General features: G+C 38.7%; 1 protein-coding gene across 2 annotated transcripts in view; it reads left to right on the top strand.

Moving 5' to 3' along the window:
• The window catches only part of TYRO3 (TYRO3 protein tyrosine kinase), a 75,299-nt gene that overhangs the window by 35,495 nt on the left and 14,628 nt on the right, over window positions 1-25,176 (top strand). The window contains exons 6-15 of one of the 2 annotated variants that reach the window (XM_026709822.2): window positions 4,556-4,671; window positions 13,026-13,197; window positions 13,706-13,848; window positions 15,971-16,115; window positions 17,971-18,100; window positions 18,999-19,093; window positions 20,200-20,295; window positions 21,395-21,475; window positions 22,699-22,791; window positions 23,844-23,965. In XM_026709822.2, coding sequence (XP_026565607.1) covers window positions 4,556-4,671; window positions 13,026-13,197; window positions 13,706-13,848; window positions 15,971-16,115; window positions 17,971-18,100; window positions 18,999-19,093; window positions 20,200-20,295; window positions 21,395-21,475; window positions 22,699-22,791; window positions 23,844-23,965 — 1,193 coding nt within the window. Of the gene's footprint in view, window positions 1-4,555; window positions 4,672-13,022; window positions 13,198-13,705; window positions 13,849-15,970; window positions 16,116-17,970; window positions 18,101-18,998; window positions 19,094-20,199; window positions 20,296-21,394; window positions 21,476-22,698; window positions 22,792-23,843; window positions 23,966-25,176 lie in introns of both variants that reach the window. The other variant, XM_026709813.2, reaches the window with a different exon arrangement.

Below are 25,176 nucleotides of genomic sequence, written 5' to 3'. Positions count from 1 at the left end.
TTTAATTCTTTAACTCTTCCATTCTTAACAAAAAAAACCGCACTGTCTTTGTTTGGACGCAATAGACTGCCAACAAGGATTGGAACTGAGTCCCCTCTTCCTAATGGTGACCAAAAATAAGGCTTCTAAGATTTGGGGCTTTGGAAAGATGAGGAGAAGCTAAATATAGCTTTTTAGCTTGGATTGAATTTTCAGATGTAATTAGAACTCTTTGGGTAAGATATTTGGAAGCACTGCAAGTAAACAAAGTATGAGGAATTTCTGCTCTCGAAACTAATGGCAAGCAAATTACTAGGCAAGATTGAAAGGTAAGAGGAAGCGTTTGCCAAGCAAGGAGTGGGAGTTGGTTTCAAGAATCAGTGGCAACATGAATGGAACCATTGAGCCATGAGTGGGAACAGGAGATGACGGGAGCAGTGAAGGGGTGGATCTGAGAGAACATATGGAGAGTGAGGAGCTTGAGAGTAAACGAGAGGAAAATGGGCCAGAACAAGAGAAGTGAGAGGCAACCAGCTTGAATTTATATTTAAAAAGACAACAAATCAAGGAAGAAATTGGAAATGGTTTTCTCAAACCAGCAGTGTCATCAAAATCTTTACCCTTTTTATTTCTAGTGTTTACAAAAAAAATGTGTTATGATTAGGCAACCGGTCCTATGCGTTCCCACTTTCTTTTCCTGTTCATTGATAGTTCCTTGTACTTTCTCATATTCCTTTCAGACATGTGCTTTATTATGAGACGCATCCAAATTGTGACTTCCTTTCATTTCAAATTTATCCTGTCTTCCTATATACTTTTAATGAAATATTGCCAGTGAATGTCATGATGACAACAGTGATAAAGTACAAATGAAAAAAGAAAAAGAAATTAATCCGAGAATACTTATGGAAAGAGCATGCCTGGAGCTTTTTCATAGAAAACTGAATTGGAAAGATGTGTTCTTTCCTGGCATCGTTTGCAATGTAATTAGCAAGGAGATGTAGCAGTTTTTCGTCGATTGTCCAGGATGATTTAAATCAGGGGTGTCAAACTCAATTTTATTGAGGGACGCATCAGAATTGTGTTTGGGGGAGCGAGGGGCATGGCCAGCTTGACGTCACTCATGTCGGGGGCGCCTGTGGTGGCCCAAGCACTCTGCCAGTGAAAACAGGATCCTGAGCTCCATTTTTGGCTGTGCTGGCCTCCTGTAACCCTCTTCCAGAGTAAACAGAGCTCTCTTTTTACTGGCAGAGGCACTGCGGCCCAGGCTGCTGTTTTTAGTGGGCCAGATCTAAGCACCCTGTGAGTTTGACATCCCTGATCTAAATCAAAAGGGTCCTAGAGGGATGGATCATTCCTTGAAGTTGCCAGTTTCTGTTTGGTTCTGTGTTGCTGGCTTTTGTATTCATAAGATCCATAGATAACCTGTGGAAGTAGTATCTGCAATATTCAGTGTGTAGTGTGACTAACGTGTAGAAGACATTAAATTTTTGTAATGTCATATTTATATACAGCAGAGACGAATAAAATAAGAGCAAAGAATTATATACTATAGCAGAAATGAATAAAATAAGAGCAAGGAATTATATACTATATTTATATACAGCAGAAACGAATAAAATAAGAGCAAAGAATTATATACTCTGTATATCTTGCCCCTGACATCACATATCTAGTCTCCTCTGTGCATTATCTGCAGATGTGTAAGAGAAACAGTTCCTGAAGAGTGGTTTCTCTTCTGAAGTATTCAGATATTGAGTAATAGTGTAATTAAAAACACATGATATTGGGGAGTGCCTGCCATATGCATATGTAACACATGAATAAAGTTGGTTCAGGATGTGGAAATTCTGAAGTAGTGCAAAGGGTTGGGTGTAGACTTTTTACCCATTAATATGATTTGTTTCCTAATTACCAATTAATGTAAGTCTCTGGGCGCTTGCCAAAACTGCTCAATAATACATAAAACAACAAAGAAGAGAAATAGATTACAAATTCAGAAATCAAACTGTAAAATGTAAATTATTTTAAAGCCCGTAATCACTAATGATACAATGGAATAATAATTAAAAAAAACATTCAATTGTTTTGAAAAAGGCTATAAAATAAACACAAGAACAAATTTCTCTAGTAAATCAGGTTTATTATTGGGTGCTATGTCAAAAGATCTTCTCACTTAATTGGAGAGGGGAGAGAGGGTATTATGCAAGCTAATTTGGAGAGTATAGAAATTTGGGCAGGAAAATATGGAAAAGGTCAAACTTCTTCCATATAATAGTACTGATGCATGCACATAGAAGCTTCAGTTGATGCTGGATTTTTTTTTATACAACCTTGAAAATATTGGAATGACAGTAATTGAACTTGCCAAACAACTATGACTCATAATCAGGAGTAGTGGTGGGATTCAAAAGCTTTTACTACCGGTTCTGTGGGCATGGCTTGGTGGGCGTGGCCATGTGCCTGGGTGGGCGTGGCTTTTTTGCAGCCCCCACCTGTTTGGGGGAACTTCTTAGCCACAGAGAAGCCTCTGGGGTGGGCGCTTTTTGCTCCCCTAAGGCTCCTCTGGGGCTCAGGAAGAAAAGGAACAGAGCATGGGAGGGGCACACAGCACTGCTCCAAACTCCATTTTTGGGACCTTGCTGGCCTCAGAAGAGCCTCGGGGGGGGAGTGTTTTTGCTCCCCTAAGGCTCCTCTGAGGCTCTGGAAGGCAAAAAAAGGAGGGGGGCTGAGCTCCTCCCTCCATTTTTTGCCTTCCTGGGCCTCAGCAAGGGGAGTCCTGGCACAGCTATCTTATCTACAGCTGATTATCAGGAGTGGGGAAAGAAATACCTTAGGCGAATAAGGGGCAGGCGGCCGGGGTGAGTGAGCATCGGGTGGGAGGGTGACCGGGTGGGGGTTGTGGCCAGCCAGAACTTACTACCTGTTCGGTGACCCACCTCAAATTCTTGCTACTGGTTCACCTGATCTGGTGCGAACTGGCTGAATACCACCGCTGATCTAATGAATGAGAGTTGCTTGCCTGCACCATCAATGATTCCAATGACTTCAGCAGCAATTGCATCCCTTTCTATGTTTGCTGAGGCTAAGGGAAAATGACGCTGTTCTCACATTGGGTGATGTATCACTCAGATGAATCTCATTATATACCCAGAATTTTTGCAAGCCTCAGAATGAGGTAGAAGTTTTAAAAGGGTTGATGATCTCAATTATCTCAACAGAATAAACGTAAATGGATGTGTGGTCAAGAATCATTTGTTCATCAACAAAGAATTTAAAATGTCCCATTTTACATTTTCACAGAACATTTTTATAAAAATTGAATAGGCTTTTCTGAATTTCTGTAGATTTTCCGTTAATCCTGTTTTTTTCCAATGTATTCCAATATTTCAGTAATGGCAGCTACTTTGCTGTAGTGGTTAAGTCCCTCAGATTAGGAACTGGGAGATGTGAGTGCTAGGCCCACCTTAGGCATAAAGTCAGCTGGGTGACTTTGGGCCAGTCACTTTTTTTCAGCCCTAGGAAGGAGACAATGGCAAGCCAGCCAAGATTTGCCAAGAAAACTGCAGGGATTACACACTACACACCAGTGATACTCCAAGTTGGACTACAACCTAATGGAAGAAATTTAAAAGAACATTTGTTTGTGTATGTGTGTGTGTGTGTGTGTGTGTATCAGTAATATTATAGGAGACACTTGCAAGTATGACATAGGGGGTAGTACTATGCCTGAAAAAAGAAGGTATTATTCGAAAGTTTAAGATATGTCAGACTACTAACCAGGGATGCGATCCTACCAGTTCGCACCTATTTGCTAGAACCAGATGTTAACATTCTAAGCAGTTTGGAGAACCAGTTGTTAGAAGAAATTACTGGCCTAATCCTGTAAGGAAGGCAGGAAGGAAACATTCTGGTGTTGCTTACAGAAACTGACTCTCCGTTGACCTTTATTACATTCTTGGCAGGACTAGACTTCCTGCCTCAGGAACTTCTCTGGAGTTTTTTCCCCCTCCTTTGTGGGTACTTTGCTTGTATGGAGTGACCATTTAAAGTTACAGTGGCACTGAAAAAGTGACTTATGACCATTTTTCACATTTACAACTGTTGCAGCATCCCCAAAGTCACGAGAGGCCAGGCGAGAGATGCGTGCCTCGATGTGAGTGATATTGAGTTGGCCACACCCATCCAATAACATGACCACAAAGCCATGTCCACCCAGTCACATGACTACCAAGCCACACCCACCAGCTTAGCCATGCCCACAGAACCGATTGTTAAAAATTTTGAATCCTACCCCTGCTACTAACACTTGACTCTCAGATTCCATAACAGAATGTGTTTGAAAGCAACAAATGTTCCTTATTTTCTCTGTCTGTTTAACCATCAACTCGGAAAAAAAGATATGCAGTGTTAATCAGGATTTATAATGTCATGAGCAGGCTACCTCTGTTCATTCATAGCTCAATTAGCACCTCTCAGGGATCTTGTCCAAATTCCCCAGACTGTAGCACTTGCACATTTCTATGTAAATAACCGCTCAGTTTTGCATATGTTAAAAATCTTCCTTCTGTTTCAGCAATCCCTTTTCCACCTCTCAATGTGACAGTCACTAAGATCACCAGCAACAATGCCAGTGTCACTTGGCAACCTGGATTCGATGGCCTTTCCCCCCTACACGCTTGTACGGTACAGGTACGAAATGATTACATATATGTCCTTCTCCAAACTAAACTGTTCAACGTTTTTGCACGACCAGAACTTGTTTTCCAATTTGAGCTTCCACTGTTCTAAACAATGGAGCTTTATAAATCCCCATTACTTAATCTAATGTTATTTGTTTGACTTTGTCACAAGCAGCAGACTAGGGAAAAAGTTAATCTGCATTCAAGCAGGCCTCTAATTCTGTGTCCACACCTTGATAAACTGCTAAGGATCAGAATGAAGTTATTGTGGGGAAAATAGGAGGAGGAAAGAGTATTAGGTATGTTAGCCACCTTGAATTATCTATGGAAATAATAAAGGTGGATAAAAATATCTAAAGGAGAAATAGAGGGTGGGAGAGAGAGACAGGGAGTGAGAGGGAGAGAAGGAGAGGGAGGGAGAGTGGTGAGGAGACCATAAAATCTTGTTCAGAAGATTCCAGTTTGAGCTTCTTCAGTGACAGACCGAAACCTCGTCTCTGCGAGGCTTCAATCCGTGCTCGCCGCTGGAGCGCCCCGAGCCGGCTGGTTTCAGGGCTAAGCCACCCCGTAGAGGTGGTGAAGAAGGGGGAGACTGCCTGCAGGGTTGAGGAGAGCCACATCTCTCCTCCCCAGCTGGCCATTACTCCCTTTCCCAAAGGCGGTTGCAGCAGTGGTTAGAAATGGCCACCACAAAGAAGAACTCGACCAGAAAAGAATGTGCAGGAGGAAGATAAGAAGAGAAAGTTTTGGTTGACCAGGTCAAACAGCAAAAGCAACAAATAAGGTACCCTGGAATTTAAATTTAATAACATTGTTCCCAAAGAAGATTTTGAAGCTGCGAAGGAGAGAGAGAAGGGAAAGGATTAGGTTTTTTTTTTCTTCCCTTCCTTATACTGACAGCTAAGAGACTTAAGCAAGAAATTGAAAAAAATACACTTTGACATTAATAGGCATCTAAGCTGAAAATAAAAGTCAAAGGGATAATAAAGATTTCTGGATATTTAAAAGTTTTTAAAAGCAGGAAAGGAGAAAAAAAAAGAATAAAAGGGCAGGATCTGGAAAAATGGAGGAGACTTGCCTGGAACTAAGGAATGGAACTGTAACTAAAAGGAACTTACAGTGAAATGTCAACAAGATTCCTCAAAGATACATCTTAATTGAAACTTGGTAACAAAATAATAGAACCCCAGGAAGAGAAAGTGGAAAAAAGAAGCAGAAAGAAACAGCCTTGGATTATTTGGATTACTTGGTGATTTTTGGTTTTTGCATCTGGATGGCTAAAATTAACCGGGTGGTTGTTTAAAAGTCTTTAAAATGGTATCACTGTTTGAAGAACTGAAAATGGAACTTAAAAAATGGAAAGAAGATGCACAAGAAGGGAGAGGTTCTTTTGGCTTCGTATTTCAATTCGTAGAAATGGAGATCTGGAACTATGAGAAACAACAAGAAACGCTTGCAGAACAAGAAGATTGGGACAAAGAAGAAGCCATCTTTAATGATCAAATAATTTTAAGTGGGGGGAGAAAAGGGGGAAAAGAGAGTGAAAGGTTTAAGACTAGAAAAAACAACCAAAAAGAAGAAGAATAATTTGAAAGATAAGTATAATATTAGAAAGCAACAGAAGAGGGGATTACAGATGAGAGAGTTAGAAGTAGAGAGACGAGGGGGTAAAAAGGGGAGGGAGAAGAGGGGGAAGAAGGCAAGGAAAAGAAGTTGTAAAAGACAGAAACAAGAAATGGAGAAACAGGGAAAAGATATAAGGATTGTAACCATAAGCTTGTTTAGAGATAATGGGTGAAAATTTAATTGTAAAAGGGATTCTGCAAAGGTACATAAGATAGCATTGTTATATTATAAACAGAAATAATTTTAGAAAATATGATTAAAATGATGGACAAAATATTTACTGTAATGTAGTTGAATGTTTGGTAATAAATAAATGAATTAAAATGATTGAGAGAATTAAATGGGAACATTTTTAATTATTAGTAATGATTTATAAAAATATAAGTGAGAAATATGGAAAAAAAAGAATTAACTATGGAAAGTTTATAAGTGTTCCCAAGGAAGTATGATATTTAATTGAAAAGAAATGTTAAAGATGTTAAGATTTTAATGAATATTAATGATAGAATTGAATTGGATTGGAATGTGTGCTCTCTCTCTCTCTCTCTCTCTATATATATATATATAATTTTTTCTTTTTAAGAATATAGTGTCTATTTTAAGAATGTACCAAGCAGAATTCTATTGGAAGTTATGTATTATATTGAATGCTATAATCTTAAAGGTATACATTGAAGCTTAAATAAGAGTTTGAATGGATAAAATTAAAAGATACAAAGGTGTCATACTCCAATTGGTAACCACAGGGAAAATTTGTTTAATAAGAAAAGATAATATGAAATTGAAACAGGACAGACAAAAGTATAAATATAATGATTTGATTGAGATGAGATAATTAAAATAAAGTTGAGAAAATTAAAAGAGGGGAAAAACTATGTAGAAAATATAAAACGGTAATAAGATATGGAATAGAATATAAAAATGAGCATGAAATTGAGTTTGGTGTCTGTATGAAGAAGTGATAACCTGGGACCATGCTATTTTCAAAAAAGATGTTTTATTTGTATTTTGTTTTTGTGAAAACCCAAATAAAACTTTCAAAAAAAAAATCTTGTTCAGAAGTGTGGACTGTGAGCCAAATTGGAATTGGTATATCTTTACAACTACTGATATGCAGGCAACAAGGGGTTTTGATTTGAAGGCAGAGATGGCCTAATAGGCCTTTGAATCCTTTAAATGTCAAAGGACATTATTTGACCCCATTTAGCATCAAATCCTAGTAGAAAATATGGCATCTTTTTAATGCCACAATTAAATACATCTAATTAGGATCGCATTTAATATTATGGATAACTAAGGCTAGGGTATTGCTGCTAATCCCCCCAAAAAAAAATAAAAAGTGAATAAAATGGACTTTACTTTGCTGAATCTTACAGCTTCATAACGTTCTACCAGTCAAGTTTTCATTTCTACCTTTCATATTCAGTGTTGGAGCAAGTTATATTTATGTTTTACATGCCCTGGTTTTACAAACATTGCAGGTTTCATCTGGACATCCCTTGTCAGTGTCACCATGAGTGCCCTTTGAAATGGCATAGGAGGATACTAATGGGGCGTCTTTACTGCAGGAAAGGGGAGGAATAAAAACATTCCCAGATATAAAAGTTCTTGCCAATGAGAAAACATTTGGCCCATAACTCCATAGGAAACATTACAAAGCATTTCTGAAGCTATGTTGTTGTGGAGCTTCAGGAAGAAGTATATAAATCATGAATGAACCATTTCATGTTGAGTTTCAGATAAAGACAGAGAACTTGAGGGATTTTCTGCTTCAAGTACAAAAATCACTTAGTTGTTGGGGATATTACAGAAAGGCTGAGGAACACGTGCCTGCTCCTGCTCTGTCTCAAGCATCAAATCTTCTGAGGCCTGTCCCAACAGGAATCACTGAACAATAGGCAATAACAAGCTTTGCAACCTGATCATGCATTGGAGCAATTGATTGTGGTAATTGCATCTCAGATTGAACCCGTTCACACAGTTCTCCAATGTGTTGTTGACAAAACTAAGCTGCAGGTATCGCTGAAGCAGAAACACCAGAAGCCAAAGTCCTGAGGGCGTGGCAGAGTCAAGAATAAGAGACAGCACTCAAAACAAGGGTGGAGGCCTTTTTTTTTTTTTCCATTTTGAGGCACACATACACTCATAAGATGTGCATTCATTCCATAACTGCATTCTAGCAGTGGGCAGACAAAAACCAAAATTGGGGTTGACCAAAGCAACACCTACGAATGCCTGTCATACTCACTCTGAAATGAAGAAGCTGAGACTTAATTTATACTATGGAGATACTATCTGTAGGAAAGAAGCCCATGTGAAATAGACATTTGCAGTTGTTATTAGAGATGTCTTCTAAAATTCAAATATACAGTGTAGGAGTTCTCCTAAGTTTTTAGTGTTGAGACAACTTTGATGATAGCAGTAATTTTTTTCCTGAGGTGATCTGCTCTACCAGCTGTGGCCCTGTCTAGAGAAGATTTATGCATGGATTTAACATTTAGGTTGGACTACTGTAATTTACTCCAGCTGGATTTGTTTTTGAAGATGCTTTGGAATTTTCTGTTGATGAGAAAGTGGCTAAATTTATTTGTTCAAAAGTTGCCTATATTCTGCAAAGTTTTATGGGGATATAATTAGTTCAAAATCTTGTGCCACTACTCCAAAATTATAAATTTAGACTTGTATTCTCTCCTCTTCTTGTGGTAGGCAGGGCGGAGAGTATTATAGCCAGTCTCTTTGTTTACTGTTAGTGGATCATTCAACATTTTATTTAACAAGAACTACATTGTCTGAATAGATCAGGGGTGTCAAACTCAAGGCCCGTGAGCTGGATCTGGCCCTCAGGGTGCTTAGATCTGGCCTGCGGGGCCACCTTGGAAACAGCAAACAATCAGCCTGCAGTGCTTCTGTCAGCAAAAACGGAACTTAGGAGGGCTGCCCTCTTAAACTCTGTTTTCTCTGGCAGAGGCTGGCAGGAGGCCAGCACAGCCAAAAATGGAGCTTGGGAGCCCATTTTTGCTGGCAGAGCGCTCAAGCCGCCACAGGCGCCCCTGACACGAATGATGTTGAGCTGGCCATGCCCCCCTGCCCCTCCCAGGTCAAACATAACTCTGATGTGGCCCTCAATGAAATAGAGTTTGACACTCCTGGAATAGATGATATTAGTATAAACTTTTTTCTGTTGAAAGGTTCAGAACTAGTTTGGTCAGAATGGTCAGAATTAGTTTCTTGTTTCACATGATTTCACTATCCAATCATAATTACCAAATATCTACTGCCAGTTGTGTGTGTGTGTGTGTGGGCGCGCGCATGCACATCTCTCCAGCTTGTTATTTTTCTGTCCTCTTATAGGAAGTGCCCTCTTAACTCCTCACTTGCCTTAGTAGGGTGTAAGTACCCTATTATTTCATCACATTGCTCACCCAAGTAACAATGGGATCAAGATGACACTGGTACTTGCCAAGGTTGGACACCCCTGCTCTAAAGCTTAAATGGTTTGAGGCCAAGTTACCCAAAGGATTTTTTCCATCTGCATTTAGAGTTATAAGATTTGTCCGAAAGCTCTGGCTCTGAAACAAGTGCAAAGGGAAAATCCCTTTCAGCTGTCTTTTGTTGGGTGAAACCCCTTTCTTTTAGATCTGGGAAATCCCGTAAAGCTCACTTATTCTCAGTAACTTTCTTTTAAACTAGTTGAGTTGGCACGATAAATGTAACTCTTCAGGGATTTTTAAACTGGACAGTTAAATTTTATTTGCTAGTTCTCACAGCTTATTTGGGCACTGAAGATTTCTGCTACCTGTATGTTTATTTCCCAAATACTTGAAAATTGCCTTGAAAAGTTTTACCATAGAGTGAAGAAAGGATTGGAAAATGATAATGTCTGATCATACAAATTTATGTATGTACATTATATATTTAGATCCGTTGGCCACCAATCATTGCAACATACGTACTTGTGTCAGATTTTGGGATGCAAGTACATAATTTACATGATTCCATTTTGTTGTCAACTGCTAAAGATGCTGATCATGAAGAGTTAGGTTTGGAAAAGCTTCCTATAGTCCTCAGCAGAAGGTAGGTGTTTTTCAAGCCTTTTTGACAAAATACAGTTTTGAAAGACCAACTGCAGTCCAGGAGGAAGAAAAAAATTAACTCTTCCCTTCCAGGAGCAGCATGCTAGAAACAGCCTTTTTTCCCCAAGAAAATATTCAAGTCTTTTTCTTCTTTATTATCACTTTGATTAATTTTGAACTTAAACATTTTATCTGTGACTTGTATCTGTTCCTTATATTAATTTATTAGACACTAAATGTTTAGTGTCTTTTTTCAATAGCAATTGAGATGATGGGAAAGGACTAGAGATCCTTCAGGTTGACTAGGCAAGAAACTGCAAAAATAGCTTTCCAACGACACAGAAAAACCAGCTAAGTAGGTTTATTGTTGATGAGCTAACAAAGCCATTATATGTTTTTTAAAAATTCAGGAATTTACATGGAGTACAATTGGCTAGAAGCAGGACGAATAATTTCAATTATGAAATTATGGACTTTGTTTTTGAAAAGGACTGGTGTGGCATGAAGCTGCTTACTTGTGACTTTGAGAGAAATGACTGGGCTGGAGTTTTGCAATCCTTGAAGCAAATGCTATATATATTGAAATAAATAGTATGTTTTGTATTTCTTGCTGCGGAAAGCCATGAGTCAGCCTGGACAGATGAGTTCAGAACTGCAAATTTATTATGTATTTAGTTCTTCAGTCTGGGCATCTATAAGGAGAGATGAGAATTTCAGCTGAGAATTTAAGCCCCTTTATGCTAAATGACCAGATTCATCTCTATAATGTAGCTACCCTGGACTCCTCCAGGGAGTTGTTATAGCAATCAGTATTCTTAAATTTAAAAAATATCCTTCTTCCAAAATATTTGAGTGATTGCTTGATTAAGATAAAATGCCTCTTCTTGAGGCATTGATTTGTGGTGACTGCATCGGCACAACTATGATTAGGACTAATCAAGCTGACAGAACAAGGTGTTTGAGTGATGTTATAGAAACAGAACTGGGGAAGAAAGAAAGAAAAACAGAATGGTTGTTTTTAAAGCCTTGGGGTTTTTTTAGATTCAACTCAGTCCTGTAATGGAGCCATGGACTAAATACAATTTCTCCAGGTGCTTTTGGCCTCAGCTTATACTTAATCCTGAAGGACAAAGAAAACTGTAACTTTGAAAGCAGGAGCAACTAGGCAGAGGCTGTAGTTTGTCTATTTTATAATGCCTTTTTATCTATGACTTTCAAGAAACCAAAGAGCCCTTTGAGTTAATGGCGCTACCTCTACTCCCTGCATGCAACCCTCCCCTGCCCAGTGTTTATTGCTGTTTTCTTGGGACGCTTGACAGATTAGAATGAGTTTCCTCTTGCACATTAGAATTCTGCCTGCTTGTACTAGGTACAGCCTATTCTTCCTAACGTGCACGTCCATCGGTCACTGCACACAGTGCTAATCTCTCAAAGTTCCAGGCTCCTCCCTACAATCATTTCTTCCACGGCTGAAGCAGAGGGAGAAGCAAATTGCAAACTTCTTAGACAGTGGATTCCCTCCTCCCCCATCCCTCCCCTTTACATCCATTTGTGTCCCATGCTGGGAAAAACAAAGAAGCATTTCATTCTCTGACATGTCAAGTTTAGCGAGGCAGCCATGGTCTAGTATAAAAAGATCAAGTAGAGGGGTGTGTGTGTGTTACTACAGCAAAGAAATGCAAATGTGCAGTCACTTGTAAACATTACTACCCTCTGAGCTAGCTTTCTACTACTAGCAGTCCCTGGTGCTTGCAGGAAAGGAGGGATTGTTATTTTTCTAGGACCAGAGAAAAAAGCTGAATACATGCTTGTAAAGGCACCATTATGAAGAGCAGACTCGCTCATACTGTCATCTCTAGCCATAATGCATACAGTACGGAGGTATACAGATTCATTGGTGTTGATACAGGAAGAAAAGATATGTGTGCATGCCTAACGTGAAATGAAAATGTGGGATGTTTTTTTTAACAAGAATTGTTTGACTAATTGAACAAGTTTCTCCTTGAAACCAAGAGAGATGGCTGACGTGATAAAAGGGAATCAGTAAAAATGTGCAAAATAGGTTGGTAAAAATTTTTTAAAAAGACATCAAAGTACAAAGCCCGGTTAGCCGGAGAGATTAAAAATGCAGGGTTATTTTCATGTAGTAGCTTTCCTCCTCTTGTTGATCTCCAGAGGGGAATGCAATTCTGAGAAGTCTCACCTGTAAGATCTCAGAACTATTGTAGGACGTGTGAGGTTTCTCATTTTTTTTCCCATTAGTGCAGTTCGTTGCAGTTTTACTGAAGCTATAAGTAGGGGTAGGAAATGATTGAGGTTGTATTTATGGAATACGCTTGTTTGTTCATCAAGGCCCATCAGCCATTGGCAATAGCTTTCAAAATACTAGATTACTCCAGTCACAAATTTTTGGTCCTTGTACGTTTGCTGTTATCATTATGCTAATCTTTTGATTATTCTAGAGTTTTCTTCTGTTTCACAGGGTTCAACTGTTTGAAGGATTCATCACTGCCTGTCAATGGCCCAAAGCCAAGATGATGTGTAATATATCATTTATTTGATGCAACTCTCCTTAGGATTTATGATTTTCGTCAAATGACGCATTTTATGTGAAACCCACGAATCTGTTTGTTCATGTTTTTGCTTTTTCCCTTTATCCCAGAAGGTAGCTGAGCTGCAGGATGAGGTGGTCACCGAAGTTTTCTCTGTCCCTCCCTTTGCACGGGCTTTGCCAGGTTTAAAGCACGCCACCAATTACAGTGTTCGAGTTCAGTGTTCTAATGAGATGGGCAGCTCTCCTTTTTCAGATTGGGTCTATTTTCAGACCTTGGGATTAGGTAAGATTTAGAGGGATAGAGTGCATGAAACTCTTAAAAATTATTGTTTTTTGTTGAATCGGAAAACATTTGGAAAATAGCAACTTTCCTGATTTAATTGAACAGATATACTGCATGTCTGATTAAACAAAGATTGTAAGGAATGTGCAAAACTCAGGGCCGGGTTCAAGCAATCAATCATCGGCCTCCATGATTGTTGCTTTCTATTGTATAGTTAATTGGAAACTCTGAAGCTGTTATCAGTTCTGCCATGTAGGATAGAATAGAATTCTTTACTGGCCAACACACATCTGGATAAAATGGATGCTTCAGCATTTAGAGCTTGTTGAAAAGGTGGGAAACCTTTTAGAAGACTGTGTAGAACTTAACCACAAATTTAATAAATGATTATTAATAGCATTTAGGATATCTGGGTTTCCTAAAGCGCTTCTGTCCTTTGTGGCTTGCCATTCAGTAGCACTCTCTTAAACAGCACAACAGATACATTGCGGTTTTCTTTCCCTTGCAGCTCCAAATTGTACTCCACAAAATGTACGCATTATCCAAAGAGATTCTTGTCTGATTTTGGAATGGGAAGCAGTAGCTCCAGCAATGTTTGGGGAGAATACCTTAGGATACAGGTTGGAGTGGAGCCAAGATAACATAACTCAGGTAATAAACCGAGAAACATTATGCTCTTGATGAAGCAGGACAAAGTTTATTTAGGAGAACCTTTTCTATCCATATAGTCTGCAGATGGATTTTTCTTCAACTCCCATCATCCTTTAGCTAGCTAGTGATCAAGCAGGGAAATATAATAATGACTGTTCAATATGCTTAAATGCCCAAACACAGAAGTTTAATTAACCCATAGACCCTTCTTACCAGTGATAAATGACCTTTATAAATTGAAAATACTGCTAATAGATTTCACTGCATCTTGTGTCAGTGAGTTCTAAAAGGTAATTTGAATGATTAAAAAAGAAGCTTGGTTAGAAAGAACTGCCAATAAAAGCAGTTGGGTCTCCATATTGGTAAGATGTGTATTCAAAGATTTGTGTTTTTATGGTGGCAGTTGCGAAATTTGTCATACTAAAAATTTGGCTGCTGCTTCAGTGGTAGGATTCAAATTTTTTTTACTACCGGTTCTGTGAGTGTGGCTTGGTGGGTGTGGCAGGGGAAGGTAAAATCTCCAGTCAGAGGTGATATTTGCTGGTTCTCTGAACTACTCAAAAATTTCCACTCTCGATTCTCCAGAACTGGTCAGAACCTGTTGAATACCACCTCTGTGCTGCTTGTTGCATACACACATTGAGTAATGGTGATCAGTTTTGCAGTGAGAAATGTTTCTTTGTGTATTGTCAGTGCATTTATTCTGCATCTGGTTTTGTTTAACTTGCTGATTAAGGCTGGAGAATTATGCTCCCCTCAAAAAACAAAAGAAATACTTAAAAAGTGGAGGCATTTCAAATATATCCCCGAAAGGATAACACTGCTTTGCACAGATATAACTGATTTAGTCTTGGAGAGTATAAATTAAAAACTAGCCACCCTGATAAGAATAGATTTGCTAGGACAACTGAAAGCAAGAAATATTAGGGACTGAAATAGTAGGGATTGAAGAGGTAATGCTAGTGCTTTTAAGGCATACCTGAATGTAGGAAGCCTTACAATTTTCATGCTTGGAATAGGCTTCTCTTCATGGCAGCTTAGATATTAGACATGCATATTGTATTTGTTCTTTGGACTGCGAAACCTGTGTAAGGAATAGGATAGCAAGACTAAAAAATTGTCTGCCTCAACACGAACTTTCCGGTTTAATGCCCTACCTCACATACTCTTTCACCAGTGAGAGACTGAGGATCACTTGTTCTGTTATCTAGTATTACTGATTTTTGCGACTTGGAATGCCAGATATAAATTGTAATTTTGTGCCCAGGTTTTTTAAATTTAGGAATGATAGGATTATTGTCTACCAATCCATTTGGTCAGCTACTTTTAGGGAACCGAATCGGGATTCTGTTAACTGTTACTACACTGCTCCTTTCTTTTAATAACAGTGGTAATAGTTTGCTGATATAGCAAACAATTGAGTTATCAAGTAGCCCCAGACAAACATACCAATCATACATGAACTGGGGTAGGAAGCAGGAGATATCTGGGAAGAAAGATTTAATTCTTAATACGATGGAATTAAATTTCTCCCATTATTGCATTATGGACAACATTTTATTTCTAAACTAGAAAATAATATTTTTTGCAGTAATTCCATCCTTACATGGATACAAAGTAGGTTTGGCTCAGAGACCACAGTTCAATTGTGCAATAAATAATGCCACAATTTAGTGCAAAATCAAATCATCAGTTATTTACTATGTAACTGTATGACAAAGACTATGCATAAGTCTTGATTTCCGGGCTTTAAAGCACAGAATTTATTTGATGAAAACCAGTGAATTTCATAAAGGTGGAAAATTAGACAATGACTGCAAGCAGCTGCATGGGGTAGAACAGTTCAGACTCTGAATTGCCCTGGAATAGCTTTGCTTGTCAACCTAAACAGTTCAGGCCAGCAAACAGGAGATGCCGGAAACACAAATAACTTCTTACGGTTGTAGCAAGTAAGTCCAAGCTACTGTCTTTTGGAAAGGGCAGATAACAATACTAGACTGTGCAACAAACCATGATCCCAAGATTATTAGATAACTTGGAACAGAAGAAATTGATTTTCTCATTCAAAAGTAATAATGAACAAGTGTCACTTGAATGACAATGCACCATTTGTGGTCTATAGGGGGAATTGATTGTGAAGGAAGCAAGAGCTAACCTTTCTATGTGGAATCCCTTAAAAGACCTTCTAATCAAGGTCTGTATACTCAGTTCAGCCGGTTGTGGACCCTGGAGTGAGCCCTTACTGCTTACATCCCAAGATTTAATAGGTAAGTGGCAAATGCAGGAAGTGTTTGTGTTTGAGGAAAAAGGGCTGTTGTTAATATGGTGCATCAGATGAGGAACAGCGAGAGAGCTGGTACCATTGTATTCCTCTGGCTGTGCTCTTTCCAATATTCCCAGCTGCACATGTATTATGTTTTCACAGATGAGAAACAAGCAGCTTCAAACAATCTAGCAGAAGCAGGGACTGGCTGGGAGTATTACAAATTTTCTGTGTAAGGGAACGTTGGGCAAATGAAGGAAAAGAGCAATATAATACAAATGGCTCCCCTACTATTGTTTGGTGTTACTATATTATTAAAAATGATTGAAAGAATCTGCAAGCCCGATATGGCCTAGATAAATAGAAATGATATTTTCTGCATTTGAGATTTTTTTTGGCCCCCGAATGGGTTATAAGGATTCTCAGATCAGGGTATCTGACAGTTTTTGCCCTTAGTTATAAAATAATTATAGGAAGCCATTGTTAATTGCTAATCTTTTGAATTACAACAATGTGGTAATAATGCTGTCAGGGCTCCAACAAATCCACCCTCATTCAAATCAAAAGTCTCTAGCCGCATTTCAAAGAAAAGTAAATTGATTTATTAGGAGTGGCCATGTTGACGTAAGCTGGATGCAACCGATACTAAATTACATCATACATTTCCCCCTTGACCCTGGTCTTCCCCCCCACTCCTGGATGTGATTTCTCCAATGGGACACATCCATTTCCAAGAATCATCCACCATGCTCGCCAATAACCTTCTTATGCTCCGACAACTTTGGGCTGCCATCTTGGCATTTAAGGAATGCCTTGTTTTCCCCCCACTCCTTTTTCTGGCAGCTAAAAAGACCAAAGGAGTATCTGTTTAGTTGACAAATGCATTGCAAATACCATATAAACATTATAGTATGTTAAATTATGATAGATCATCTCAAATTTAATTATCCATTGTACAGGTAGTCCTCGACTTATGACCGCGATTGAGCCTAAAATTTCTGTAGCTAAGTGAGACATTTGTTAAGTGAGTTTTGCCCCCTTTTACGATTTTTCTTGCCATCGCTGCAATTCTTAAGATAGTAAGATGATTGTTAAGTGAATCTGGCTTCTCCACTGACTTTGCTTGTCTGAAGGTTACAAAAGGTGATCACATGACCCTAGGGCACTGCAACCATCATAAATGTGAGTCAGTTGCCAGGCACCTCAATTTTCATCACATGACCATGAGGATGATGCAACCATTGTAAGTGTGAAAAATGGTCATAAGTCACTTTTTTCAGTAAAGTAACTTCAAATGGTCACTAAACAAACTGTTGTAAGTTGAGGACTACCTGCATAATAAGCATTAGAGATTATGGGCATAAAATGGAGGAATGGGAAATTGTTCCAAATGGAAGCAGTTGATTTTTCACTTCTTCCTGGAAGTTTCCCGCATGGGTATGTTTTCTCAAACCAGAGGAATACAGATTTTGGATACATAAAAGCTACATTTAACATTTCAGAGGAACTAAGAGCCACACTGAGTGGAGTAATATGACTTGTGAACATCTCCAAGATAAAGTTGGCATCGTATTCCAGTTGCATCTTTGAACATTCAGCCTCTACCTAAGAACAAAATTAGCAAGATTGATGAAACCAAAGGCACAGCCTTCTCTTCTAAGGATGGCTAGTCCAGAAACAGACCAAACGGGGATGGATCACTTCAACAGCACTGTTGGCTATGTTGCTACATCACTTTAGAGATATTTAGAATACCATTGGTGAACCTCCTTCTAGAGCTAAAGCTCTTTCAGGGATGAAAATGTCTATAGGCTAACGAAACATTTCGCTTTCTTACAAGGATTGTATTTTCTAAACAGGGGGGCAAAGGCAGCCTCTTTATGGAACATCCTGGGTTCCTGTGGTTTTAGGAATTCTAACGGCGCTGGTTACAGCAGTTGCCTTAGCCCTAATTCTTCTACGGAGAAGAAGAAAAGAAACTCGATTTGGGTAAAAGTCTTTTTTCGCCCTTTTTTGCTGTTTATCATCCCCATTGTAATTTCAACATTCTTTTGTGCAGAGATTCTCAAAATGTTGCCCACTGATATGTCAGCGGAATTCCTTAGCTGGCATAGCCTTTAACCATGTAAAGCATTTCATTTTCACTTTATATTTTGTATATTCTTTCATTTTCTTTTTCATATTATCTCTCTCTCTCCCTCTCTCCCTCTCCCTCTCCTTCTCCCTCCCTCCCCCCCTCTCTCACACACACACATATGGAAAATATGATAGTCTTTGTCCTCCTGATTGAGAATTGCAATCTTAAAATATCTGCTTTGTGGAATGGAAAGACGGATGGCCTACTTGGTCTTTCCATTTCACAACCAGCCCTTCAGACAACAAGCTGTAGAATTGGCTTCAAGATTCCCCTGTGCCACTGATGATATCAGAAGTCTCCAACCTTGGCAACTTTATGACTTGTGGACTTCAACTCCCAGAATTCTGAGAGTTGAAGTCCACAAGTCGTAAAGTTGCCAAGGTTGAAGACCCCTAGACTATATAATACTTTGCCAGTAAGATGGTAGGGAAAGAAGGAACCATAAGAAGAGAGTGGCATAGGTAATAATTGAGAAGAAGCAGTAGATCAAGCCTTAGAGGAGTTCCATTTTTCCATCCTTTACAATACTGCATTGTAAATGTAGCCATTTTTCAGAGGCCCTTTGGAAGTATGAAACAATTTTCCTGGGTCTTCTGATATTTTTGTACTGCCTCAGAAAAAAGAAAATAATTGCCAAGATAAAGAAGTTCTTAGCTGTTGTCTGTAGTAAGTACATAACTTAGGTTTTGTGATTTCTCTATTTTGTACATTTTATGAGATGTTCTTTGCTCCCCCCACCCCCCGATGTAGTCAAGCCTTTGGCAGTGTGGTTGGAGGTGATCCTGTAGTCCATTTCAGAGCAGTGCGATCATTCAACCGAGTCCCAGAGCTTATTGAAGTAACGTGTAAGTAATATGTATGTGACTCTTTCCTCAGCAAGTGTATTTCCATTCTCTTAGCTGAAGTGCTGTTCTCTTCCTCTGTCAAACCATCTCCTAATAACATTGTGATGATGATGATGATACATGTAATATTCTATTCATTTGCCAAATTGAAAGACTAAATAAGAACGTGCCTTATGCAAAATTGGTACCCCTATCCATGCTCCTTTAACTTCTGTGGGGGTGGGGGGGGTGCATCCTACAAAGCTGGATTACCGTGTCATCAAGGGCCTGTTTTCATTTTGCTTCTTTTTAGCTGAATCCTGATTCAAATTATTTATGAGTAAAATGAATACCTTATACACGTTCATTGGGGTATAAATCCAGCTGACCATAGAGACCCTTGTTCTCACATAAACTGGGGAGGATGATCAAACTGTGAAGTCTGAAGCCGTGATTAAAAATTTGTACTAGATTTCAAATCAGAGTTCACCTATTGTACTGCTGTTTGGAACTTGATTATATCATAAAAGCCAGGGCTTGCTAGCTTCAGACTGAAGTATAAAGTGCTATCTTTGAGGTTGATTCACAGATACTGTTTAAAGCGGTCTTTCCCCACTTGTATTCTCCAGACTATAACTCCCAGAATTGCCAGGCATTAAGTGGAGATGACCAGGATGGGAATGGCTGGATTTTAAATTCGTATTTTCTACCATTCAAGGGAAGTAGAGCAAATAATTTGAAACACTGAAATGTTATAGCACTGAAAAAAGCAACTTTATTGCATCTTTGTTGCTTTATGTGGTTTATAAGACTAAAAAAGAAATTACTTCCTAGGAGTAAGAGTGAATTTATTTCCAAAACAAATTCTTTGTTTTGGCTTGTTCATTTTTCATATACTCTTACCTAGTGTTCCTCACACTGTTGCCCTTCAGTGCATCTAACCTTAATTCCCATGTGTTCTACTCATGGTATCAAAGGTTGTGCTATCCAATACATTGGGAACTTGTAATTTAACACATCTCAATGCCAAAGATGAGGGAAGATTATTCTAAATTATGCAACACTAATTGTTTCTTGGATCAAAAGCATATTGATCTAGTTGCCCTTGTTTTCTTCTGTTTATCCAGTGGATAGTATAGGAATCAGTGATGAATTGAAGACCAAATTGAAAGATGTCCTAATCCAGGAACAACAGTTTACTCTGGGAAGAATGCTAGGCAAAGGTGAGTAGTTCCCCAAACTTACAGAAAATGCATTTACTTTGATTAAGCTCAGTTCCTATATTGTTTACAAATATTTGATTTCTAAGGATTTAGCCACACTAAATGGCAGAGACCTAAACTGCAATAGTTACAACCGAATGTAGCTAGGAATGGGAACTTTTAAATTAGGAATATTCATCATTCTGTTGCTGCTTTTAGAAGAGAATCGAGGCTGACAGATTGAATTATCTGGGGCTAAACATGCAGGCCTGCCTGTACATTGTGATTATTAGAGGCATTTGTACACCGTATCAAAGAACATGAGAATTAGAAAAAAAACAAAGAATAGCATAAAAGTGGAACTGGAGAATGTATTCACAAAATGTGTGAAAGCTGCAGGAAATGAATAGAAGGAAAGCTAATAGGGAAGATTATGGCAGCAGAAATATTTTTGGAGGATCGAGAAATTTAGGAAGATTATTGCTGTAGCTTGTTACTAGCACCTTGTCAAACCTCCAGATATACAATGCAGTTAAACATTTTTATGTCCTATTGCTTCCAGCATAAGTTGGCTACTGATAGAAACCTTCAGTTCTATCTACCTTAGGTTTCTATCAATTCCTGTTTTTCTGTAATTCCTTGGGAGGAAAAAAAATCTGTAGACTTTCAGTGCAAATGTTATGGTTTTTATATTCCTTCTCAGAAAATATTCCCATGGAAGAAGATATTTGACTGGAAGAAATTCTGACTTAGTAGTTTACATCTTTATAATTTTTAACCTAAGCATTCTACTCTAAATCCTAAAACAAACTTTAACTGAAGTGCCTATGGAGGTTCTCAAGTCATCCAGTTCATGGTTGTTCAATTTTGACATAGATGGCTTCCTTAAACCCTCATTCAAACCAGAGGTCCTGTATGTCTAAAAATCTAAACTTTGCTATCTTCAAAAGAGTGGCCTTTGTCTTTTAAATGCAGCTGGACTGCTGAATCTTGTCCTGATGGGTTTGTTCTCCTATGTTGTGCCATGTGTTGTCTTGTTTCCCGCAATTTAACTGCAGTGAGCTTTTTAAATTACCATACCCCTTTACGTTCCTTTTTTTTTTTTTTTGTAATTTATTAGGGGAATTTGGTTCCGTCAGGGAGGGTCAATTGAAAATGCCTGATGGCTCTCTCCAGAAAGTAGCAGTGAAAATGCTAAAAGGTGAGTAAATCTAAATTAATTGAACTGTCTCCATCCCATTTTGTCACCATAAATCTTCCATTTTCTGAGTTTGTGTATTCTCACCAAACTATATACCGTGTTTCTCATATAATAAGGCCGGGTCTTTTTTTTTTTTTTGAGCCACGAAAAAATGGCTATGCCGTCTTTTCAGGGGTGACTTAATCCCCCCCCTTGCATCCTCGGGCGGGTGGGCGGTGACGGCTTGGATGTTGACCTCAGCGTTGGTGGGGCACTTTGTATCAGGAGACCTTCTGCCACCGTTGCTTCCCTTTCTCCCTGTGCTGTTTTTGGCCTCCCAAACCCTCCGTGTGTCATGTTTTTGCCCTCCCCTGCATCCAGAAGCACTCTGCAAACCAACAACGGGCCCATTTTTGACCTCTGGAGGGTTCCGCGGGTCCTGTTTTTGCTCTCCCTGGCATCCAGAAGAACTCTGCAGTCCAAAAGCGTGCTCTTTTTGGCCTCCTAAACCCTGCACAGGTCCCGTTTTGGGCCTCCTCGATGCTGGGCCCATTTTTGGCCTGCAGAGTGCTTCTGGACTCTAGGGAGGGCAAAAACAGGAGGCAAAAAACAATTTTTTTCCTGTTTTCCTCCTCTAAATCTAGATGGTCTAGTGAGTCTTACAGACTGAAAAATACGGTAGTTGGCTGTGGTTTACCTTTCTTCACATTTTTTCCCTTTCTACATATTCCTTGAATGCATATTTGTTATATTTCAATATATATGGCCATCCTTCTCAACAGTGCAGTGAACACAGTTAAAAATTTCAATATAAGCATAAAAAGTAGAGATATAAGCACAACAAAGTGTAGCATCAAAACCAACAGCCTTCAGACTGACACCCTCTAGATGTGTTGATTTTTAATTCCCATATGCTCCACTCAGCATAGCGTAATGATGCTGTACTCTATGGTTACATTTATATTCCCATTTTTTTTAATAACTTAAATGTTTGACAAATGTCAAATAAAAGTATAACTAATAACACCGTTCATATCCAATCTATCTGACTTATATTTAATGGCCAGTACTATGGACTAAACAGATTGCACTGTGCCTGTCTTGAATTCTTATTCATTTAACCTGTTTTACTTTTCAGCTTTTCCTATAGACTCCCAACTGTTCTTTGTCCATTCGGCTCCTTTTCTTGAATTTGTCCCCAATGAGTTTAAAAGAAATCTCAGTAGTACTTCTCTTTATTTTAGCTGACATCTTCACTTCCAACGACATAGAGGAGTTTTTGAAAGAAGCTGCTTGCATGAAGGAGTTTAACCATCCACACATTACTAAATTAATAGGTGAGCATTGTCACATTTAATGTTTGCACTAGAGATCCCAAAGTATATATTCTACAATTTATTTGTAGATGGAAATTTATTAATTTATAAATCTATCAATATGGCTGCCCATCTTACAAATCAAACCCTGGGTGTCTAGCAATCTGTTGAAACAATAGAAAAACAATATAAGCAAAGAATTTTAAAAGCAACAATGGTCACCAAGAATAAACCCAAACAAAAAATCAACCGAGGCTTTCAGCAGGCCATGTAATTGAAAATCAGAAGGAACAGTAGTCACCAATGTACAGTATTTGGAGTGTAGCCATTCTCAGTGCCTATGTATATTGTTACATTTCAAATAATTCTTCCTGAAGACTTTTCTTATTTGATAGTCCTCATTTCTCCAACAAATATTGGTTCTCAAAAATGAACCTAAGAAAGAGAGGCAATAAATAGGCTGCAAAGTTGGAAGCAAGCAGTTGTGATAGTTAAGAAATATAACTGTCAGGCTGAAACCATCCTGTTGCTTTAGATGGAATGTTTCTGAGTCCAAATAAGAAAATATTCCCCAGTTTGGAGTTACCATGTGGTATTTTTGAATGTTATTTGATCCAGATAAAAAGTCAGGTTACTTGAAGAATGCCTAGTGTTTTTGATACAGGAAGTCCTTGACTTGCAACAGTTCATTTAGTGACTGTTCAAAGTTACCATGGCAGGGAAAAATATGGCTTATGACCTTTTTCAAAGTTATGACCTTTGCAGCATCCCCATGATCATGTGATCAAAATTCAGATGCTTGGCAACTGGCTCATATTTATGACCTTCGCTGGGTCCCAAGATCACGTGACTTCTCACAAGAAAAGTCAGTCGGGAAACTAGGTGCACTTAACAACCGGGTTACTAACTTATCAACTGCAGTAATCCCCTGAAGAGTTTAGAAATGCTACCCTCTCAGAATGTAGTGTTATTTTCAGCAGTTTGTGAAGAAGGAAGTATTCTAAATATTTATGATAATTTATTACAGGTATAGTGGTTCTTGCTAACTGCACATTTCTGTTATCTCAAATCAGGGGTCAGTTTGCGTAATCGGCCTAAAGGTCGCCTTCCAATCCCAATGGTTGTCCTACCCTTCATGAAGCATGGAGACCTTCACTCTTTTCTACTAATGTCCAGGATTGGAGAAAACCCCTTTGTAAGTTTTTTTCTCTTAAACCAAGACTGAGATTAATCGATCTTCTATTGTTTACACTGTTATAAACTATTGTCATTTATTGATTTGTTTAGTTGGTTGCTTGCAGTGCTGCTTACTGTATTTGCTGTTACAATTCAAAAAGATTCTGATTTCTCCTCTTCCAGTAAGATGGTTAAAAATTAAAAACAAACAACAAAATAAATATTAGCAATTACAGCTAAAATTATAAAAGGTTTCAGCATCTAAAGAACAATCCTCAAAACACACCAATAAAGGGACTTGCAATTTATATCAGTTCTGCTCTCAGAGTTTTCGTAAACATCCAAGTTTTAATGGCTTTCCTGAAGCTTGTAAGAGTTTAAGGTGGAAGCTAATCCAAGGGGTTGCATTTAAGAAAGCCTGTCTCATGACTCCTCTCAAGATGATCATTCTTGAGAGAAGAAATTTAAAGTGAATTTACTCTTAGGTCACATCATACTGGGCAATTGGGGGAAAGAGCTATTTTAGATCATCAAGGGCTGAGTATGTAGGACAGGGGTGTCCAACCTTGGCAACTTTAAGACTTGTGGACTTCAACTCCCATAATTCCTCAGCCAGCTTTGCTATGGGAGTTGAAGCTATGGGAGTTGAAGTCCACAAGTCTTAAAGTTGCCAAGGTTGGACAACCCTGATGTAGGACTTTCAAAGTATCATCCAATCTAACACCTTGAATTCCACCTGGAACCAAACAGAGAATCAGTGCAGCTCTCAAAGTAGGATTGTAGCTTGGGATGTATTCTGAACCAGTTGAAGTTTCTGGATAGTCATCAGGAGGAGCTCCCTGTAAAGCAAGTTGTAGTAATCTGAGTCTTAGGTGGGCTATTAATTACATACAATGAAAATTGCTAACACTTTTGAACATATAAAACATGTGGGAAGTCACAACTATTTTAAAACTCCTGTGCTAACTGCCATTAAATTTTAATTCCAGAAATGCTAAATGTGCTTTTCAGGGGTTAAAAGCAATGTGAGCCATGGTGGCACAGTGGTTAGAATGCAATATTGCAGGCTAACTCAGTGCTCGCTCCAGAAGTTTGATTCTGACTGGCTCAAGGTTGACTCAGCCTTCCATCCTTCTGAGGTCAGTAAAATGAGGACCCAGATTGTTGGGAGCAATATGCTGACTCTGTAAACTGCTTAGAGAGGGCTGTAAAAGCACTGTGAAATGGTAT

Source organism: Pseudonaja textilis, chromosome 1 (genome assembly GCF_049901715.1).
Source record: "Pseudonaja textilis isolate UNSWEBS1 chromosome 1, rPseTex1.2, whole genome shotgun sequence".
NCBI classification, from domain to species: domain Eukaryota; kingdom Metazoa; phylum Chordata; class Lepidosauria; order Squamata; family Elapidae; genus Pseudonaja; species Pseudonaja textilis.
This window is presented reverse-complemented; position numbering and strand designations above follow the sequence as displayed.